The sequence below is a fragment of the Pieris brassicae genome, chromosome 9, assembly GCF_905147105.1.
Source record: "Pieris brassicae chromosome 9, ilPieBrab1.1, whole genome shotgun sequence".
NCBI lineage: Eukaryota > Metazoa > Arthropoda > Insecta > Lepidoptera > Pieridae > Pieris > Pieris brassicae.
The window spans coordinates 3,468,063-3,491,294 of record NC_059673.1 but is presented as its reverse complement, the minus strand read 5'-3'; the positions used below and the strand labels follow the sequence as shown (position 1 = coordinate 3,491,294).

At 34.9% G+C, this 23,232-nt stretch overlaps 2 protein-coding genes across 4 annotated transcripts in view; one reads left to right on the top strand and one right to left on the bottom strand.

Annotated features, from left to right (window-relative positions):
* Nucleotides 1–327: 327 nt before the first annotated feature.
* Nucleotides 328–13,537, top strand: LOC123714656 (U2 snRNP-associated SURP motif-containing protein). Its single transcript, XM_045669016.1, has 17 exons — nucleotides 328–600; nucleotides 889–982; nucleotides 1,177–1,366; nucleotides 1,672–1,834; nucleotides 2,327–2,492; nucleotides 2,664–2,827; nucleotides 3,216–3,281; nucleotides 5,426–5,469; nucleotides 6,016–6,236; nucleotides 7,798–7,909; nucleotides 8,417–8,659; nucleotides 9,236–9,422; nucleotides 9,852–10,038; nucleotides 10,591–10,753; nucleotides 12,145–12,322; nucleotides 12,871–13,019; nucleotides 13,255–13,537. Exons 1-17 carry the CDS (start codon nucleotides 526–528, stop codon nucleotides 13,463–13,465), a joined length of 2,613 nt encoding a protein of 870 aa, XP_045524972.1. The 5' UTR covers nucleotides 328–525; the 3' UTR covers nucleotides 13,466–13,537.
* Nucleotides 13,538–16,889: 3,352 nt separating this feature from the next.
* Nucleotides 16,890–23,232, bottom strand: part of LOC123714655 (kinesin-like protein KIF21A) — a 57,157-nt gene continuing 50,814 nt past the window's right edge. The window contains exons 23-30 of one of the 3 annotated variants that reach the window (XR_006754339.1): nucleotides 22,737–22,863; nucleotides 22,127–22,316; nucleotides 21,232–21,366; nucleotides 20,809–20,951; nucleotides 20,398–20,561; nucleotides 19,998–20,212; nucleotides 19,339–19,515; nucleotides 16,890–18,551 (exon numbers count right to left, since the gene is read on the bottom strand). Coding sequence is in view for 2 of the 3 variants with exons in the window: in XM_045669014.1 (XP_045524970.1) it covers nucleotides 18,509–18,551; nucleotides 19,998–20,212; nucleotides 20,398–20,561; nucleotides 20,809–20,951; nucleotides 21,232–21,366; nucleotides 22,127–22,316; nucleotides 22,737–22,863 (1,017 nt within the window). In the remaining variant the exon portion in view is untranslated. The other 2 variants (XM_045669014.1, XM_045669015.1) reach the window with 2 other exon arrangements.

Genomic DNA, 23,232 nt, shown 5'->3' with positions numbered 1-23,232 from the left:
AAGAAAAAAATGGATTGAAAATTAATGAGATGTCTGTGAGGAAAGAAAAACATTATATTTGTTCCCCTAAATTATATACTTTGAATTTTATCATAGAACAAAAAGGTAATTTAGCACTGCTGGATCGTCAAATTCAAACATAACAGGAAGTGATGGATTAATCATGACAAGTAATTAAAATAAATACAAAATTTGAGTTAATATATTTTTTTTGAAATTATACAAAATGTGATCAGCCAATTGTCAGTTAATGATAGTTCAAGCAAATGGCAGTGAGAGAGCTGACAGCCGCAGACAAGTTAGTAAAATGTTTGACAGCAAGTTGTATTAGGTTATGTCCATTTAGATATTACTAGGCTTGTTTACAAATCAACAAAATTCTTACAAAAAATTCGAATTATTTTATTACAAGATTCACCAATTCCCCTTAATGGTTTTACTTCGAGACTCTAGCTACTAACTAGCTGCTAACCAACTCTTCTAAGTATAAGTTATAATGTTTTTATAAGGAAGAACTTTATAATTATGAGTAATCGTGGTTTAACTAAGAAAGAGCTTGAGGAGTTGAGGAAGAAGGAGGAAGAGGAGGCTGCAGCTCATGTCAGTTACTTAATTGTTGCCATTGGTGTTTCAGAATTTTTCAACAAATATGCTCACTATAAAATCAATATTAGTAAAGAAAAAAATAATAACGATATTTTAGTTTGTATACTTTGTATCTCATTACAAACAGACTTATTTTTTTCCATAAATTACAAAAATAACAGTATATATGTTTGTTAGTAAAATGATTATGATAGTTAGTATAAGCAGTACTTATGCTCTGTACTGTGTATGTGTTTATCTGTCTTTACTTTTATAAAATGAGAAAACTTACTGTGGCCTTAGGTATTTAAAGAGTTTGTGGAGACATTCCAAGAAGTTCCAAGCAGTACTTCTAAGGTCTGGGTAAAAGCTGGCACCTACGATGCTGGAGCAAGAAGTAAGTTATACTTTTGTTTATCTATACTTTAAATCTAGAAATTATTTTTACTTGAATAGTTTGAGAGAACTGCAATGTACTGTTTACAAATCAAACTCATAAAAAATTATTATAATGTCAATTAGTAGTAGAACACTATGGTTCATTAAAAAAGATTATGTGAGAGCTAATGTTTAATCTTGATTTTATTACAGAGGAAGATACATCTGAAAGGGGTAAGCTATATAAACCTATATCAAGGCTTGATGATAAGAGAGGAATTTGTGAAGCAGAGGTTGTTAGGAACCTTGCCCTTAGACAAGAACCACCAGGTCGTCCTCGTAACAAAAAGGGAAATGAGAAGAAAAAAAGTAACTTGGAGCTTTTTAAAGAAGAACTTAGGCAGTGAGTATTTACACTTCAAATTGTGTTTTATGTATACCTAAGCTTTATTATATGTTTAAATTGAATTTTACTAAATAGTTTATAAAGTCAAATTTAGGAGAAAAATGTATATTTTATTGATAACATTACTTATAAATCAGGCTTTCTTATTCAAAAATATTCTCTAGAATTTAACCTCAAATAGAAATTTCATTAACAATTACTATGGACAGTTAGATAAATGGCTCTTGTTTAGCATATTTTAGTGTTCATACACTTTTTTCTTGACAACAATTTATTATTAAAAACCATATTTTTTTAAATAGAATTCAAGAAGAAAGATCAGAACGCCACAAATATAAGAATGTTCTTCGTGACCGAGGCATAGCTGTTGCTGAACCTGTTGTTGATAGTATACCAGATGTAGGCTCCTATGATACTGGAGATCCCAACACTACAAACTTATATTTAGGAAATCTAAATCCAAAGGTAAGTTCTATATACACTTACATAACTAGAAACGATGTTGGTATATATAATCAAGCATAGTATGTATTCTGACTTAGTGTTCTGGTCTTCTGTAAGTGAAATGTTTTTGATTTATGGAAGTCATACATCGTAAAGTTTCAAGCAACGCAGTGTAATTTTAATAATATATATTTTCTTTATATTCCAAAAACTCTGTGATCAATATGTTTGTTAGTCTCGCTAACTTGGGACGGCCAGACCAATTTGGCTAATTTTCGTCTTGATTTAATTGAGGAAGTCCAGTGAAAGTTTTAAATGTGAATAAATATGAAAATGCTCGTAATTAAATAAAAACAACAATTTTGCTTTAGCTTTGATGTGACCACCGTTGTTCAAAAATCAAATTGAAAGAATAGTTTAACATGAAAACTAATTAGAATTTTTATATCTTTCTCAGGAGGTAAAGAATAAACTTAAATTAGCTAGCTTTAAATCTTTATTTAACCGTTACAGATTACAGAGCAGCAGTTAATGGAGATATTTGGACGGTATGGTCCACTTGCTAGTATTAAAATAATGTGGCCTCGTTCTGATGAGGAGAAGGCTCGGGGAAGAAACTGTGGCTTTGTAGCATTCATGTCCAGGAAGGATGGAGAAAGAGCGCTACGTAACATTAATGGTTAGGGAAATTTCCTTATTTTAATATAAAACTTTAAATTTTGTACCTATTCATGAAGTGCATGAAGGAAGAGTTTGATATACAGTTAAGGTTTTTCCTTATTTATGAATTTGAATCAAATAATAATTCTGTAACGAAAACAACGTTTGTTTAATGTTTTAACCATTCTAGGCAAAGAGATAATGAACTACGAGATGAAGCTGGGTTGGGGTAAGGCAGTACTAATTCCGCCTGTGCCTATTTACATCCCGCCCGCCCTACATAATCCCACTAAGCCTCCGCCGCCCTCGGGTCTGCCCTTCAACGCTCAGCCGCCCAAACACCTTGCTGATAAGGTATGATTAATGGTTATAGTTTATAGCTGATAACTGTCGTAATCCAGGCGTGTGACATGGCGAGGCGTGTTTTATTGATTTTCATGGCACATTAGTCGCCATCTGTGTCTATTTATGTGAAACAATTTGCAAGGGAGTTGAATCCAGGACTCAGTATAAGATCTATTTGTGTGTATATTGAGACATGGAAGGTAACGTGAAGTAAAAATACATGTTTTTCATAAAACTTTTTTTAAATGCCTAATTAATTAATTAATCTGTCAGGTTAATGGTTATATAGGATTATGTTAAGTGTTCTAGAAATAAAATAAAAAATATTTTTAAAAGGAATGTTTGCCGTTCATCATTGGTCGAGTATAAATGGTTGAACATTGTTTAAAATTTGTAGGTCCCACGCCTTCGCCCAGGGGAATATTTTCCAAGTGATCCGGAAGATAAGACGAATTATGAACAGGTAAAAAATCAATAATATTGTCACATTTATTATATGTAGACCAAACCAATGCCTGTCATATGTAACTCAAAAATGAAGCTATAAAATTCAATATAACCGTCTTCGAATTTTTGACAGTAATTTTCGTTGTTGTTGACATGTGTTAAGTTAGCTAAGTCAACCGTAGGCCCGTAGGCTATGCGCGACATCTCTAAATCTACGCCATCTACAAAGTGTATTTTAAAAGCGTTACTACTGAACCTCACCCCCCCCCCCCCCCCCCGTAATTATTACTAAACGTCTCGGTTTGTGAAGAATATTTGCCGTGTCAAGTATCTTCACAAACTAACAATGTGTGTGGAGAGGCGGACGCAACGCGGATAAGGCTCTGCTGTTACCGCATCCCGCTTAAGGCGATTTGGCGTTTTTGGCTTTTAGTGGGTATGCACAACTGCAAGTACCACATAACCCTCCTGTACTAAGCATTCGCGCCGCGGCATGCTATGCAATGCATTGGCCAAGTAAAAAGAAATGTTAACTAATTTATTTTATTTATTTATCAACACTTCGTTACACTACACAAGAAAAATAAAAAATTGAACATAATTAAATCAAAAGGAGGGCAACTGGCGGCCTTATCGCTTACGAGCGATCTCTTCCAGGCAACCACTGTGAGTAAAGAAAAAAAATGTATTAAATTACATAAGATATTTATTATTTATTTATTTACACTTCGTTACACTACAAAATAAAAATAACAATTAACATAATAAAATCAAAATGAGGGCAACTGGCGGCCTTATCGCTTACGAGCGATCTCTTCCAGGCAACCACTGTGAGTGAAGAAAAAAAAATGTATTAAATTACATAAGATAGGCAAGTAGTGCAAAAATACATGTTATACACAGTTATTACTAAACAGGAACAAAAAAATAAAGGTGATACATTAAACATAGAAAGTACTAATTCTTAGTAAGGCATCATCATCAATATCATATATGTTACTATTAATATTTTATTTTATTAAAATTTTAAAAACTCGCTTGTACGGTGAAGGCAACATTGCTAGGAAACTGGTGAAACAGATATAGACATCTGTAACTCCATTGTTTATTCTAAATACTTCAAACCCTTTGGACTAAAATTATGTGTTACTGGTCTAACCTTATTATCCGAGCTCAAAAAAATAACAATATTACAAAATATGAGTCGAAATCAATTCATAAGATGGTGTAAAAGTATCTCTTTGGGCGTAGACGGTTTTAGTAAAGCGAGGGAAATTAGTAAACACTGATCACCAGTAGGTGTAGCATCCTTACCTGTTATTAAAAACAAATCATCACGAAACATACTAAAATCTAAGACCCAGACCGAAAACGATTATTTTCAAAATATTTTTTATCAGTCCTTTATTCGATAATAACTTAAAGAAAATTGCGCCATCTGTTTGGCGTTAGTTAACTCAGATGTCGTCTGATTACAATAGTAAAAACTCAATATTGGCCATTATAATTAATAATTCTTGGTTTCATATATATGTACTAGCTGCCCCCGCAAACTTCGTTTCTCCTTAATGTGGTTTTAGTTAAATACCGTGAGACGAAAGAATAATTTCACTGTATTATCGTCACTATAATTTGAATTTGATTTACACTTCGGTCTAAGTAACACGTGGTTGGCTATGCTAACAAAAATTAAAAAAGTACGGTATTTCACGGTATTTCGTTTACTACAAAATAAATTTAATTTATACTTTAGCCTTAATAACACTTAGTAATCATGATATTGAATTGTAGCTTATATGACACGTTTGTCGGTTTACCATAGCAGTGCCATCTATTGATTACTTGCGCAATCCAGTCGAAAAGTATCGACATCTGTTAGAAACTTTTGGAGTTAACAGATAATTGTGACTGTCAATTAATTTGCAAAAAAATAAAATTGCGACTATAATTAAAGATCTAAGCTATCCTATCTCTTTAGTTGGACCAGACTGCTTACGATGTGCCAATTTAATTTAAAATCGGTTAAGTAGTTTATGATTCCATCGCGGACAATCATCGTGACAGGAGATTTATATATATAGATACTGGGCCGAGAAACCTACAATATTTTGTTCACCCATATTTTGATTATGTGATTCTAATCAGAATATCTTGTTCCAGATTCTGTCACAGTCAATAGTAAAAGTGGTTATACCAACTGAAAGGTATGTTAAATATAAAAGACTGTATGTCGTATGACAATTTTGTGTAATTTGTCTAGGTGATAATTTAGTCTTCTAACGTTATGAAGGTGTTTGACGTTTGATGGAAATTCTTGGAATTCTCTAAATAATAAAAACCACCTACTTGTTTGTAATGGCCGGTAACGCACCCTCTAATATGTACATGGGTTGCTATGACTGCCTTTTTTGGGCGTTCCTTACCCTTATTTGCCCCTTATTTGAAGTTGACAACCAGAAAAGTATCTGTATTACATTTGTATTGTTTACAATATCGCGTTGGGTGTATGTATATATCTCGACATTCACTCTACAACTAAGCGTTTTTTTAAGACTATCTGGATAAAAAATTGAAAAGCCGGCAACGCACTCGCGAGCCTCATTGGCAAGTGTCCATTACTTATCATTAGGTGACCCTCCTTCCCGTTTGATTTAATAAAATAATAATTTTACTATTACGATAGTCTTTTGACAAATAAATGTTTTATTGAACGCCCCGGGTGACAAGTAAATGAATAAAACATGTTCCAGAAACATCTTGATGCTGATTCATCGTATGGTTGAATTCGTGATTCGCGAGGGTCCGATGTTCGAAGCAATAATTATGAATAAGGAGATCAACAATCCGTTCTTCACGTTTCTGTTTGAAAATCAGTCGCCTGCGCACGTTTATTATCGATGGAAGTTATACTCTATGCTCCAAGGGGACTCGCCCAAACAGTGGTCGCCTGATGACTTTAGGATGTTTCAAGGTAATTTTAATTTTAAATAATATTTAAATAGGTCGAACATTCGAACGAAACTTATTGTAAATTATACCTTATTACAAAGCAATAAGGTTCATGTGAATTGACAGGATGGAAGGAAATCTTTTCTAAATAGCGTTTATACTTGACGGTATAAATGGTTCTAGAGAGTTCGGCTATTCGCTGAAAGTTCTCAAAAAATTGTTACGGATTTTTAGATGTTATTGTTCAATTTAAATGAAACAATAATATATTGTATATGTTATAAACTTAAGATGTATTTGTAAATTCTTAAATTGTTTATAAATACACAAAATTTACTTCTAAATTAAGCGAGGGCCAGCGGTGAATCCCAAAAAACAACAACATGTATTTCAATTACTTTAATTAATTACTAGTACAATAATTGAGACTTAACTAAGTATGAGAATTGAATCGGCCTGATAGAGATGCACGATCATTATCTATATTATAGACTTATTACTAGTTGAGAATTGGCCGGTCCGATGTGAGGTATCCGATGAAAAGCTCTCGTATTTTTTTTTAATGGAATCTCGCTGTTGGCCTTAAAGGGCGTGGCGAGCGTAGCTCGGCCTGAATTGGCGTTTTATCTCGCGGATAGTGCAAGGGCGTCTTCTGTGAGACTCGAACCTCGGCTTGGGACGTCGCGGGGTGGTCCATCGCCTGAAGGGCAGGATCGATAGCTCCCGCATCTGTTGTCCATTTCCTTTTATAACGGTGTTGCGTAAGAGGGTTACCGGTATAGGTTATGCGGTGCACAGAGAGTGCAATAGTTGTGTAACATCTAACTCGACAATTTTGTTATTTAATTTAAAAAAATAGATTTTTGAAAAGATTTTAAAAACTATTTCAGATTATTCATAAGTGACTATAGAACCTATACAAATAGTTCTATTAAGCTTTTACACAATAATTTCAATGTCTCTCTAGGCAAGATGGCGTCACAGTCTCTATGACGTAAAACGTCAACGTCAAGTTTAATGTATTGAAAGAAAACAATTTTTTTTCCGGATTAAAGCTATTTGTATTATTATAAACTTACAATTATTTTACATAAATTTAAAATTTTCCGACGTTTCGCGTGCGTGGTCAAGGTGACTGAAAGCAAATAAATGGTGTTGAATGTCAAAAGTATCACAGCTGTAGAGATAGTTGTGTTATCTGTATTTATTTCCCCGGAGTTGGTATCGACTAAAAGATGACGGGTTTTTACAGAAATGACTCACGGTGTCCTCTATTTTCGCGGATTGTTTGTCTTGGGGTTTAGTTTAATGTAATGTTATTTATATTGCATTCTTAAATTACACAAATACACATTATTTTGCAATCAAAAACTTTAATTGAACGCAGACATATTATTTACAAGCATGCCACGTGATCGTGGATTCGACTACTCTGTGTCTGTTTTGTGTCAAGTAACTGACATATACATATAAACCATAGATACTTTGATAAATTAATGATTATTTAAAGCGACATTTCTCATACTATCAACCCAATTGTGTATTATAGTTTTATTTTAATTAAAATATGATTATTCCTGTAGGTGGTTCCGTGTGGCGTCCGCCAGTAATGAATCTCTACACTGCGGGAATGCCAGACGAGCTGGTGGAGGAAGAAGATCCCAAAGACAATATCCGAGGGACCCTTTCCAATAAGTAGGTTTCACACGTTTTTGCTATTTAATGGGAGGAAAATGCTCTAGACAACGAGAGATTAAGCCAGTTGGTATCTACTATCTCTCTCTATCTAGAGATCCTTCAAAAAAAAATAAAGTGTGTGTTTATTTTGTTTCAAAGAATAAATGAGGGTTAATTATTATAAATACTTTTTGACAGAAACAATTACTGAAGATATTACATATTTTATCATGACTCGGAAGTTCATACAGATGTTAAATACAGCGTGCGTTATACGCACACACCTATTCATATACATTCACGCACACTTAAGATCTTATATGACTTGTTTGATGAGATGCAACACAAAGACTACTTTTTCTTAAAAAATATTTTAAACATGCACCTCGTACTCGATTGTAATCGAGTTGCACACAGGGCTCCCTAGTGGGAACATCGTTAGGCTAATTTCGTTACAACCATATTTTATTACCAATAAAGTTTAATAATTATATATTTTGTAAATCTAACATCTAACTCTTCCAGCCAACGTGATCGTCTTGAAGACATAATCCGTCACCTAGCCCCAACTCGTAATAGTATAGGAGAGGCGATGGCATGGTGTCTGGAACACGCTGAAGCTGCTGGTGAAGTCGCTCAATGCCTACTGGAATCCCTTTCGGGGGAGGGCACGGCCCCGCATAAGAGAATTGCGCGACTTTACTTGCTTTCCGATATTTTGCATAATGCAGGTGCAAAGCTCACGAATGCTAGCGCTTTCAGGAATGCGTAAGTATTACCAGAGTCACCTGATCTGATATTATATATTTTCTTCCACAACTGAGTGTTTTTAAGGCAGTTTTTGTGGATCATGTGGTAGGTCCGCTGCCCACTGAAGTATTTCCGAACCAATTCGACATAGAATCCTACAAGAAAGAGCGTACCAATTCTTAACCAACTTGCGAGCCCTTTGGCAATTTGAGCGTCTATAGCCGGCGGTATAAAAATATGTGAGTTAGGTTTCGTGTATGTTTGTCCACAAATTTCTCCAAAGTCATTCAGTCGGTCAGTTTCACAATTTAAATTTAACAAATGACACAAAGCTAGTCATGATGTTATGATAAGAGATTTTCCTTCCTTCAAGAAAAGAGCGTAACAATTCTTAAAAGGCAACGCACTCGCGAGCCCTCTGGCATTGAGAGTGTCCATGGGCGGCGGTATCACTTAACGTCTTAGCCTCCTGCCTGTTTGCCCCCTATTTTATAAAAAACAACTTGTGAGCCTTCTGCCAATGTAAGTGATTGAATATCATAAATTTTATGGTATTTTTAAGAAATGTTAGTAAATAAATACTTAAAATTGTAGTTTCCAACACCGTTTACCGGAAATAATGCGTCACTGCCACTTGGCGTGGACCAATATGACGTCACGCATTCAGCAGGAAGGCTTTCGCACACGAGTCACGCGGATATTACAAGCCTGGGCCGATTGGGCCGTTTATCCTACGGACTTGTTGATACATATTAACGATGTATTTATGGGGCTTCGCAAGGTAAATAAACAAGCGAAAATGAATAATCGAGCATTTTTTCCAAAGCATGTAAGTTATCATCATGAAGTAACCTATGCTTTTGTAATATTCTGCGGTGTCAACCGGCGGCGGCGGCAACCTCCATTTATAACAGTAATTGACTTAACATTTTACGATTACAAAATATATATAAATAGTTAAGCTGTCATTCAACAATATATGTAATCTGCGCACACGCTTGTACGCTCCGTACGAATAAGCTAGTCGTGCGAGTGTCGTTAAAGTTTGAATAAAATAACATTTGTAATGTGAATAAATACCCTGTGAAATTAATAAATAATAGGTATATACTATATATTCGAAGCAGGAAACTGAATCAACATAGCTTCATAAACTAATAAAATTGCGTTCCCTTAAATGTGTACTCTTGAGAAATAAGACGTTTTCTAGGGCGAAAGAGAACCGGTTGAAGCTAAAGAAGCATCAGATGCTGAAGAGGAGGGGTCTACGAGGTCCACAGGCTCTGAAGGATCGTGGAGTGAGAGTGGGGGAGGGCCACTAGATGGCGCTGCCTTGAGGAGACTTGCCTCACAGCGAATGCCTGCGCCTGCGGTTGAAGATATTGATGGCGTGCCTGGTTTGTATTGTATTCATTTCCAAAATGGAGGTTATCAGTTACGTGGGAGTATATTTGAATATAAAGTTTTATTTAGACTTCCGAATTTCGCCTTTTTTTAAAGCTTTTAAGACAAAGTAAAATGTAAATAAAAAATTACATCTGCAACGTGTAATAAATCCCGTGGGATTTATTACTATACTATATCTAAATACAGATACCTATAAAAATAATAATGAATAGTTTATTTTCTTTCTTTTGAACCAACTCCAAAATGTCTTTGTGGAAGTCATGAAAAATGTTATTAAACTATTTTGGACATTTTTTATCCTTAATAACATTTTGGTGTCGAGCAAATCAGTGATAATCTATCTCTTGTATTTGCGTTAACAATTTGAACCAGTCTTCAGGTTTATAACGTTTTTAAGACACATTATTTCGTTAGTAGTTAGTTACAAGCTGTCAAATGATTTTTCTGTATGAAGTTTGACAGCGTTCAAGGCGAGATTATGATTTGAGATAATTATGATTAGAGTAAATGTAGTAACGTCTTTTTTGTTAATTTCCTTGTAGTCGACGAAGACATTGATGGAGTCCCATTAGAAGCTGAAGGCTCGGGCGCGGAGCGGCCTGCAGCAGGGTTCATTCCCTCGAGATGGGAAAGTGTTGAACCTGCGCAGGCGCACACTGACGACGAGGATCGTACCCCTACCACGCCTACCGCGCAGAATGATGGGTGAGATAAACATTCTCCCTTTAAACAACTGCATTTGAAAAGGCTTGGTTATTTTGATTGTTGAACTTTTATTTTACTAACAAAAACATTCCAAACGCACGCATACATAAAACTTACAGTCATAAAGAAAGAAAAAAATGCATTTTTAATTACATTTATTGATATAACACCATGCTACATTTTAGCGTGAAACACCGAGGGGCATTGCAGATTGGAAATTATATTTGAGTACAACATTTAAATATTATTAAATACATGTAAAGAAAAATATGAATTAAAGCATTATGTAGTGTAGCCGCTGACGCCTAACAGCTCGGCAGTAGAGGTCACGTTTAGCGCTGATTTTGTTTATTTATTTTAAAAGAACGCTAACGAACACATACAAACACTAACACCACGTACAAAAACAAAAAAAGACCTTACCATGATAAATGAGAAAATAAATTATACAACAAAAATAAACGAAAGTATACTAGATTAACAAATACAAATATGCAATTTTAAGCGTATTACGCCTGATATGGAGACTAGTGGATGGTAAATGGATCTACCTCTCATGCACTTGAACCATAGTTTTTCTGCAACGACGCAATTTCGCCTCTTCTCATTTAAAAGTTATACGTAACCTATTATATATTAACTAGCTGACCCGGCAAACGTCTACAGTCTTGGCATGTATATACATGGCAAGACGACGTTTATATAGGAAACATTTTTATAGTTCAATAAAAATAACCTATCTACTATAATTAAAAATAGGAGTTGATCGTAGAGTATGTATTTTTGTATGTTGTATCATAAAAAAGTAAAAACAAAATGTTTTGTCTGAAAAATAAAAAATAATAATTTGGGCTCGACACCCCTTTTCACTTTGGGATATGAAAGAGAAAGATAGTAGCCGATTCTCAGACTTACAGAATATGCATAAAAAAATTCATAGGAATCCGTCGAGCCGTTATGGAGGAGTATGGGAACGAACATTGTGATATGAGAATTTTATATTTTATATATATATATATATGATAGATAGATGTTTAGTGATTTATAATTAGTTAGTTAGTTCTGTATTTTGTACGCTTGCCTTACTTCCTATGAATTTTGCGTATTCATGAAATGTTGAGATATATATTATATGAAATGTGTATTTTACAAACAACATTTAGAGTTTGTTATGTTTCTTAAATAATTTTATGCTATTTCTTATATAAACTGAAATTGTCTAACAAAAAAATGTTAGAATTAAAATTTAAAGGACAGGCCAAAACTAGCGCCTTTTCCACAGACTACTACACAAATTAAGTGATACATCAGTTAAAACATAATAGATACTAATAAACTAAATAATCTTAGAAATGTAGTTATTTCGTTACATATATAATTTCGTTTTCTAGTTCCGAATCACCACAAGCACGTACAGAAGAGCGTACCCTAAAGCGAGAAACCCTTCGGGAGATCGAAGTGCGCGTCTTAAAGTACGCGGACGAGTTGGAGACCGGCGCACGCGCACGGCGAGCGGCACTCACGCCCCAACAGCAGATACAGCATTACAGGCGGAAACTTATCAAGAAGGTGGGGTTTAATTCTTAGCCATGCATATAGAAACGTCTTTTAAAATAGTTTTTTTATATCACTTTAATATACAAAATATAATTTGTTAACGATACTAAATCATTGAGGTTATTTTTAGTTAAATTTACGTTCTAAAGTCGATGTCAGTTTTTAATGAAATTTAACTGGCTAAACTTTTAATCGTGTATACAACGCGTGAAGTGAATTCTCGCAAGTTTTTTTATAAATTTTTGATAAATTCTTTAAAACATGTACTCGACTAAATAATAAGTGGTGGGAGACAATAAAGACAAGATAATTCTACTTTTTTAAATAAACAAATTTACATATGTAAAACCTAATAAGGAGTTTGATCTCTTGATAAAATAAAAACTTGTATCTTTCTGGGCATGTTTTCCATGTTTTTAATAACGTTTTGAGTTAACGTTAATGACATATTAAAAACATTATTATTTACATTATTTTTTTTCGTGTATTTTATCTTCAGAACTACTATTTCACTTTATTCTTATAGCAAGATCTATATCTTAATTTGTGAATATCCCCAGGCAATCAAAGAGGCGAAGGAAACGTCTCCTGGCGCGCTGTCCCCTGGACCTGTACGGGACGAAGACACTCACTCCACGAGTTCAAGGAAGTCAAAGAAATCTCGGGATCCATCACTATCACCACCAATACATAAGCGTTCAAGATATTCGTAAGGCTTTACAGAGAAACTCACCAAATCCCTTTTGATTAATAAAAAAACATTTGCTACATTCAAATACCTACAGTATTTTCAAACTACGCATTAAAATAGCACCCATGTGTCGCCGACTCATGATTATGTTTTAGTAAGTTTTGGGATATAATCCTTGTAATTTATCTACAGAAGTTGATCAAACCATTTCATTGACCCTAGTTGAAAAGATTAAAATTACTTAAATTTCCAGAGACCGCAAATCAAGATCGCGTTCCCGTTCACGCGAACGAGATAGAGAGGCAGATCGTTCGCGGGAAAGGGAACGAGAGCGAGAAAGGGAGAGGGAGAGAGAACGCGAGAGGGAAAGGGACAGAGATAGAGAGCGAGACAGAAGACGCCGATCGCCAGCCACGCCCCCTCATCATCGGAAGCACTCGAAACACGCTAAATATAAATACTGAAAAATGAGAATTTTTGCTTTGGACTATGTTTGATATCCATTACTCGTGTAAAATATATTATTGATAAATAAATTTTGTATTTTTTTAACTAGTTAAGCCCGCCGATTTCAACCCCATAATACCCAGCCCGCCTTATCTTAACTACTTAACCGATTTTAAATTAAATTGGCACACCGTGAGCAGTCTGGTCCAACTTAGATCGGATAGGTATAGGTAGAGATAGGATAGCTTAGATCTTTAATTATAGTCGCAATTTTATTTTTTTGCAAATTAATTGACAGTCACAATTATCTGTTAACTCCAAAATATTCTAACAGATGTCGATACTTTTCGACTGGATTGAGTAGAGCCGCTAAAGCCAATATTATCCAGGCGCTTAATGAGAATTGAAACACAAACAGTATCGAATGCCTTTTTGAGGTCGATAAATAGTGTAAGACACTTTTGTTTCCGGTCAAGGCGTTCAACTAGATAATTTATAACGGCATCTTCAGTACTACAATTTGACCTAAAACCAAATTATGTTGGTGAGAGGAGATTGTATTTGTTAAGGTAGGATTAATAGTTTTTTTCTAGGATTTTGGATATAGCTGTTAAGATAGAGATATGGGCGGTAGTTACTGATGTATCACCACTTTTGAAGATTGGATGGATAATTGAACTCTTAAGAATGGTAGGGAAGACACCGATTTTATAACATACTGCATAATAGGAGAAAGTAATGGTGATGCTAGTTTTAAGAAGCGGTTGGAAATATCTATTCCAGCTGCATTTTCTGATTAAAGGTTTTTTAATTATAGCAGAGATTTCATTGGGTTCAGTGTCAACAATTCCTATTGATGTTAATTGCGTCTTATTGTTAGAGTGGAATAATAGTTGACCTATATTTGCAAAATAGTTATTTATATGAGCAAGTGATGCTTCTATGGTAGGCTTTATCTAAATAAGTTCTGAGTTATTGTTTTGTTATTATTAGTTATTATATCTGAAATCAGCACACAAGAGAGTGGGATACAAAATGGTACAAATAATGGTTGACACAGAATAAATATCGCGATTAGTCAGTCTAAGTTGATTAGGTTTTGAACTTGGCCCTCATTTGTTATTTGTGTTATGGTAGGGGTGTCGTCTTTTCGCAGATATACAAGTCCTATGGCCGTCCAACAGTACTTGTATTTCTTCACTCTCTTCACGTCTCGAGCTAGAAAGTAAAGCCTGCTTGCCTTCTGCGTTAGTGATTCCGAGATGAAGATTGGTACATCAGGATCCTTCTTAAGTCCGAGGTGTTTAGCACAGAGTTTATTGGTTGGGCCAGTATTAAACTTCTTAGCTGCATAGAGCAGTTTGTCTCTTGTAACCGAATAGGTTAGTTCGATTACAATTGTTTTTGTAGAAGAGTTTCTCCTTGTTTCATATATATCCCTTATGTCCTGTTTGTTAATTTCAGATTTTATATTTTGCGCAAGGTTTGACATTAGTTTAATGAGGTCCTCTTTAGATTCTTTACCTTCCAGAGGTACATTTCTCATCTCAATCTTCTTTTGTTGTCTGGCGGTATCTTCTAATTTATGTTCTAAAATCAAATTTTGTTCATCGCGTTTTTTATCTCTATTTCCAATGACTAAATTTTTTTTATTTCTAAATTTTGCTCTGCTAGGAAAGTAATTGACTTTTCTATATTTGATTTGCTCAGATTAAGGGCAGAAATCATTGGGAATAGCTTGTCCATTTGCTTTTGATGTTTCTCTCCCCATGAGGTAATAATATTTTTCATTTCTTCCCTAAAGTCAGAAATTTCCTCACTGTGTGTTTTTGCAAACCTTTTACGTTTTTGCCTAGAAGTGACAAAGGTATGCTCTTCTTGTTCCTGTCAGTAAGCTCTGACGTAGATTTATTTTTCCAGGGTATTCATTATTCATTGAGGTATTCATTGTGTGTTTGCCGTGGTTGACACTCCTTCCTGCAACTTGCGTATGCGTTGGGGGCGACAGCAAGTGGGCGGTGACTTAAAAGAATGGTGGCTACTCCTATGACGCCCTGTTATCCTAGTACTTGCTAATATTTTATTTATTACAATTTTGAAACTTTTTTAATTTCATTAATTAAACACGGGGTGGGAATTTAATTAAGTCTTAATTATTGTAATAATTTAATTAAAGTTATTTAAATACTTCTAGTTTTTTTTTTGGGATTCACCGCTGGCCCTCACTTAATTTGCGTGTCAATATTTTCATCGATGTTAGTAATCAAGTTGTAAGAGCGAGATAGCCTATTCACTGGACCATTAAAAGTAGCAGATTGTCAGTTGACAGTTTGAGTAATTCTAGGATTACAAAGAAAGAAAAATTTTGTAAGAAGATTAGTGGGAATGTTAAAGTTAAATATTTTATACAAATAAATTAGATCAATAAAGCACGTCGGAGTTTAAAAGTATCTAACGTGAAATAGTCCAAACGAGCCTCGTACGTTTGCAATACACCACGCAATTGTACAATTGCAAAGCTTTTTAAGGAAACGTTTTTGATGTTGATTAAACATTAAACACCACTTTCTAATATGATAAGAGCGGGTAAATTTATAGACCTACCTAAAGAAGTTTCTGTGCAATCTTACGTGTCTCGGCTCCTAATTGTCAGCCGTTCTACTGTCAGGAGGAATTGGTAACGATATCAAGTGACTGGTTCGACACAGAACCAAGATATGACCGCTTTGTGAATCAGTGTCAAGTGTGGAGCTGATGAAATAAGACGATTAAAACGTAGCTTCTGGACGGTTAGGAGGTTTTAGTTGCAAAATATCAGGAGTTACGACCCGGCCCGGGTAACTGTACTTCATGGACTCTGGAGGACTGGAATTAAGTATTGTTTCCTGATGAAGCTAGAATATTTTTGAGTAGAGAGGAACGATGCGGCGCTGCGAAGGCTCCGTTATAAAACGTTATTAAAAAGATGAAAAGAAAAGCCCAGAAAGATTCCAGTTGTTATTTTGTCAAGAGGTCACACTCGTTATTAGGTTTCACATTTGTGACTTTGTTTATTTAAAAAAGTAGAATTATCTTGTCTTTATTGTCTCCGACCACTTATTACTTAGTCGAGTACATGTTTTAAAGAATTTATCAAAAATTTATAAAAAACTTGCGAGAATTCACTTCACGCGTTGTATACACGATTATCATTGATTATACTGATATCGACTTTAGAACGTAAATTTCTTTAGGTGCTCGTTTTTAGGATAATAAATCCTCTCACAGTGCGAAATGGTGGCTAGGCTACAGAATCTATGGTATACGGCTACGTAATAACCACCAAAATATATTGTTTGCCAGTCTCATAAAATTAAATCACGAAATAAAACAAAACCATTTTGTATCAAATTTATTAGCATATTCTTCAAATAAAATTCAAAACAAGCAAATTAAACCGTACATTGTATAATTGCGAATAAAATAATTTCATTATTAATACTTTCCATAGATAACACTGATTAGATACACGATAAAAATATATTGTCTGATGCACTTAGCCATTACATTATTAAGCTTAAAATTCATCAACTAAAACAATTTAAAATATTTCCTTCTAGACTTGACTAGTAATTAATGCCGAAGAGATTCAATTGAGCTAAAAAGCATTGCAAGAATTCCCACAGATAAAATCATTTAACGATAAAACCCAGCTTAATTGCTTACTTAACAAACATAAATCATAAACTTAAAACCTAGATAATCACTCAATAAACATAGCCTGTTAAAATAATCTAAAATCAAACAGAAAAAAATGAACACAGACACAAAATAATACTGTTTAAAATAGGTAAGTTTGGTAATTATCATAATCAACCAATCAAAAGGATCGAATCTACTTAAAAGTTAAATTGTCTTTATTTATTTAGTCCCATTGATTAAAAGACGTTATATTTTCATTCTATTCGGACTTGGGCAATAAGCTTTTCAAAATGATGACTTAATAACGTCCTAAAGATATCGCTAAGAATTAGATACTTTATTATTATAATTTTTTTATTTATACCAATTCACCTCCAAGTGTAAAAATTAATAAAACCTATATCTATAAATCGCTATATCTACCCGTAGCGCAGGAATGTATAAAAATATAATTGATGATCCATCACAGACTACATTTTGTCAACTCTACTTATATTTATCGATTACATAGTTAAAAATCTAATACAAAAACATAGGTATAAAACTAAAACAGTCTTACTAAGTCTGTCTCTTTCGGCACAGTAATAAGAGAGAGACAGCAAGTCGTTAAGTCAAAATAGTGTAATAAGACTGATTTAATTATATGTTCAAAACATTGATATAAGAAATGAGGTCTTGTGCATAAAATTTGGCAAAAGCTTGGCTATATATATATAATTGTGACAATCTATATACTACTACGTTTGCGTTCACAAAAGGACGCCAACCAAACGAAAAACCTGACATTCCCGATAAATTAATATATATTGTTAAGATAAAGTTATTAATACAAATTTTCACCCTATGAGTTTATTATCTATGTTTCATTTTGGGACTAATCACAGTTATCGCTAAGCGAAGGCGTTAAGATTCGCCCGAATTTTATTTTCTATTGAGGCCCATGTAGCTAAATGTACATAGTACATAAAGCCAGGTTTAAATATTAAATCAATCAACTTATACTACCTTAGCCAATAGAGATCAAATTAAAGTCGAATCAAGTCGTGACAGAGTTTAAAGTGTAATATGATTTTCTGATCTACCGCCATTAAATGTTTGGACTATAATTTGTATATGAAAAGTACATGTTTTTATTAAATAAATATTTCTTATGATTTAGAGCCTCTATACGTACACAAGGAATGTTAAGACTTGATTAATTGACGAGACGATATTTTAATTATTTCATATTTAGTCGAAAGTTGTCATATAAAAATCCCGAAAAATTTCGAGTCAAAACAGTAAATTCAGTAGGAACTGCTGTAATTGATATCTTTATCCGAATTCCGTCACCTCCATGCTCGACGAGTTGGTGTTGAAGGTCCTGTGGTTTCCGAATGTCATCTGTTTGCAAGTATACGGAAGCAGCGTACCCGTCCGCTACTGTACGAACAAACGTATACGTTAATGCGTACGTAGAATGAAATTAAAAACAACAGATAATAATATACATAACACATACAATAGAGAGAAGATATAAAATTAAAAGACAAAAGACTCACGCTATAAGAAATTTAAAAATAGGATTTGTCTATAATGAAGTTTGTTTCAATATTGTGATTGGGATACACAAGAAACAACTAAATTTATAAGGAAATATATCTAAAACGTATAGCGCTACACTGAAAGCTAAGTCATAGATGCGATAAAAACGTGAGAGAAGTTCTACGAAGCTATTAATTTCACACAGACAAGTTAGTTATGAGGCAAAATGCTTATATCTGAAATGTATGTTTTCATAATTTTCATATGATACTATGATTCTTCCATTAATACGGGAACACTATCAAACTGCTACTTGAACAGGATATATATCTAAAAAAATATAGTCATGAATCAGAATTTTCATTATAAAACAGTGCAATCACAAAAAACAAGTGTATTAACTAAACTAAATTTGAACTTCACACAAACAAAGATTTGAACAGTTCTTAGAATAAAAATAACCAATCAAGTTGAAATAAATTCCTAATCTTTGAAATTTAGCTAGAAGATACTAAAAGTGTAATTGAATGGACTATAAATAGTGCTGAAGGGAAAGTCAAGTACAAAACTTCCGATAACGAATGTATTCGATTGTAGCGGACTATAGCTAAGCGTAATGTTAGTAATGACAAGTGGTGAAGCGGCGACGGCGTGCGCAAGCTAACTCGGGGTTTGGAATACTTACCATAACATTCATTGTGGCCAATAATTCGAGCGAATTGTGTAGTGTTATAAAATTTTTGGAAAATTAAAATACCTTGCGTTAAAATTTTGTGTGGTGTATGTGTGAGAAAGTGTGTTTGTGTCTGTGTGTGTCGCTCACGGGTCGAGAAGAACTCTCCAGGCGCGCACTTCGCCGCCGCTGCAACACACTCAGATATTAAAACTAATTTGTATAAATGTTAATAGTATTGTCGTATTTAAAAGTTATTTCTAAATTAGTTAGCAAAATAAATAGGACTGTTTAATGAAATTTATTTAACAATTATATATTCTAGCCTTTTACGATAATATTTTGATCGACTAGACACCGAAGTTTCTAGAATATATGATCATGTATTCTGAACCAAATTCAAATTCCACAAGTCCTGTTAAGAAATTGGCCACAGACAGCGCTCAAGTCAATTTGTTCTTTTGAAACGGGACAAAGGGGCAAGAGGCTCACCAAATTTTAAGTGAACGCCGCCCAAGGACACTGCCAAAAGGCCCGCGAGTGCATTTCGGCCTTTTAGAGGACAGCACTCTATTTTGAAGTACTCTTGTCGTATTGGATCCAATGTTCTCATACCAAATATTCGAATCATTTTTCCAAAGTACCAGGGTGTCAGAAGTAAGGGACCTCACCTTCCAGCGGTATAAAGCGATCCGGTGGCACTGCAGGCGGCGAGTGCGTGAGGCAAGTCCGGCAAGGGGGCAGGTGGCGCTGCTGGTTTGAGCGAGGGACTCCACAAACGCAAGGCCTGGTCGCGCCCACAACTCGCGATCCACCCACCAGTGTTGTGGAGTCCCCCCACTCCGCAAATGCCGGTCACCCAGCCTTTGTGAGCGTTCATTACACTCTGAAACATAATGCTATCGTGAGAAAGAAAATATTTTTTTTCTGTGTTTGTTTAATTAAACTTTGTAGAGTTCGCAGTGAGTCCATGTCTTATTGGATCCTTGTTTAACACACGCACACACAGTCAATAGATATTACGTATATATTAAACACAAAATCAAAATGGTAGCTTTAAATTGGACTTACATGTGCCAGCGTGTTATCAGAGAGCCTCCAGCACTTAAGACTGGAGTCCCTCGAAGCGCTGTACAGCAGTTCCCCTCCACTGGAGCTGTTTCGCAGCACCAGAGCCTGTACGCCATCGTAGTGGGGCGGTTCCAGGAGACGACGGTTGCTCGCTTCCCATACACCTGGAATGTACAAACAAGCGATGTATGGTTAGCAACAACGTAGAATATTTGAAAAAAAAAAAAAACTGTCGCTCATACTAATATTTATCAGAACGTTACAACTTTACGTGTTAAGCTCTCCGTGTAATTCGTGTGGAAAAATAAATGCAATGTTTAAGTTCTTCGAAATTTATCTTGGAATGTATGAAATAAGTCAAGGGTAGCAGAAGAACCTGATTATAATAATGATTTAATTAGCTCTACTCACCATTAACATGTGTCCAATCAAAGACGCGTACGCAGTGATCTTTAGAGCCCGTAGCGAGACGATCGCATTGAGGCAAAGACATTCGAACCATACACATTACGGGGGCTGTGTGGCCTGACCATGTCTTGTACACGCATTCCAGCCTGTAATTTGTTTTTTATATGTTATTTAATTATAAATAATTATGTCTATATTATTTCGAACTTTTAAAAACGTACATTAAGAAAAACCGCATAACGGCTGTGGGACAGTCAGAAATAAAATATATAAGGGATTCTTGTAATGACTATTAAGACAGTGAATGTTTCTTTTGCAAAAGAGTTTATATACAAACTAACTAATATGAACAGATCAACTGTGTAATAAAAGAATTAACGTCAGATTAAAACAGATCACAACCTACTAAAGTATAATGATACATACATTCGTAAATCCCAAACACGTAATTTGTCTCCCGCAGCCGTGTAGAGTATTTGTGGTTCAGTCAACGCAATCGCTGTGATACTGGATTCGACGCTGCGAGTCAGTGCTTGGTTTGCACCCGCTGCGCCAGAAGACCTGGAAAAATTACATTATGAGCATACAACATCGGACATTTTGTATTTGTTCAGATTTCATTTGAACATTGACCAACTGCTGACACGGCTCACGTGTGTTCCAAAACGTTAATAGCTGAAGGTGCGTGATACACCAACAGCTCTTAAATAACGTTATGTATGTGTGAATAGGTGTAAGTAGTATTTAAGATAATGTCTTTGAACAATAAATCAGATTTGAATATTGCTCTGTCATATTCATTTCTCGATTCCTCTCAAAGTGGCTAAGACTACTTCAAGCCCTTAATTATCGCGGTGAGCCTGCCCGATGCTTTGAGATAATCCCACCACCACGAACCTTTGATCCTCCCCGTAGGGCTCCATCTGTTACCTTAGGTCTCTTGATGCAGACATCCCGTACTTATTTGTATATTCACTATTCATGTGTTAGGGTACATCCGTAGGGCTTAGGGATCCGTAGGGTTGTTAGGTACTTACATCTCACCCTCTCATATATTTAGTTATCAAGTGCAGCTTGCTTATACATTACATATACAATACAGATACTCCTGACATACATATAAAGATGAAAAACACATTTCACAGTCCACTAGCTAGCAAACTGTACAGTATTCAAAAATACCAGTACGCACCAGACCACTGCGACATAGCGATTCAAAAATCTCTACCCTCGCTACCCTCTCGCTAGCCACGAGGGTTACCGAGAAATTTGAGTTTAAAGTTTAAAATCGGCCCCGAGACACTGTATATTTAGTACTCACCATAGAGTAGCCACTGGTGCGTTGCTCCTGGTATCAAAAAGTCGGACAGCGCATCCCGCTGCCGCGATAACCACCCTAGAGTCATGCCCGGTCACGCCCTGACCCGCGCTGAGGGCGTTGACCCCGAACCCACACCACGCTCGCCACGCCTCCCGACCCACGTTCAAATCCCAACCGCGGACTGTGCGATCTAATTTATAAATAATTTTTTATTAAAATATTGTTTTGAATAAAATATGTATATTAAAATTTAATATACATTCATAAAAAATGCTGTCAAAGTACAGAATATATTTAATAAATAATCTTAAATCGTTGTTATTAGAATTATAGCTTTTGTAATGCTGTGTGACAGATATGTAATTTGGAACAGTGTACCGTAACATATCATTGGCGCGTCTAGATTTCTCTTAACAATCTTTTATAGCATAATCGGTCTCTACGAGCTAATTCAGTGAGGTTCCTAAATTACCGGTAAATTATCTATAAATATGGGTTACGAACATACTACCAGTACCCTCCTCAATCTAAATAAATAAATAATTCTAATAGAATAAAATAAAAAAGTACAGTGCCCCTTATAAAACCAGACCTATCGCAAATCACTTACCCACACCTCCACTATATAAAGCATTGGGCACTGCTGCTAGAGCTGAGACGGCCCCAACGTGGCCCTCCGCCACGTGCGTACATTGCAGCCATGTGCCACCCCCCATTGCACATGTGCTTAGGCGTTGCTGGAATGAGTAAACGTTCGTATTAATATAAACGTAGATATTATTTTTATATAATACCGTACCGACGTCGTACCTCTCATACATAGGTAGTAGAATATTTTCAAAAAAGTTTATCGCGTACGCTGCGTACGTAATTATTGCCAATAGAGCAAAGTGTTGTACGTTGTACTACAGTTTATAGAAGACATCAATGTCGATACTATTGTCTCACTATTAAAGTTACATTGTAATATTTACGTTTTCAAATATGCAATAGTAACGCCTATTTATATATATATATATATATATATATATATATATATATATATATATATATATATCGCATTTATTATAAAGAGGATTTGTGACTGGACCCATGTTCAGTAGTTT

Coding starts and splice junctions, on each gene's coding strand:
- LOC123714656 (XM_045669016.1), top strand. CDS start 526: ATGAGTAATCGTGGTTTAACTAAGAAAGAGCTTGAGGAGTTGAGGAAG. Junction 2,493..2,663: donor AGCGCTACGTAACATTAATG/GTTAGGGAAATT, acceptor TAACCATTCTAG/GCAAAGAGATAATGAACTAC. Junction 6,237..7,797: donor TGACTTTAGGATGTTTCAAG/GTAATTTTAATT, acceptor TTATTCCTGTAG/GTGGTTCCGTGTGGCGTCCG.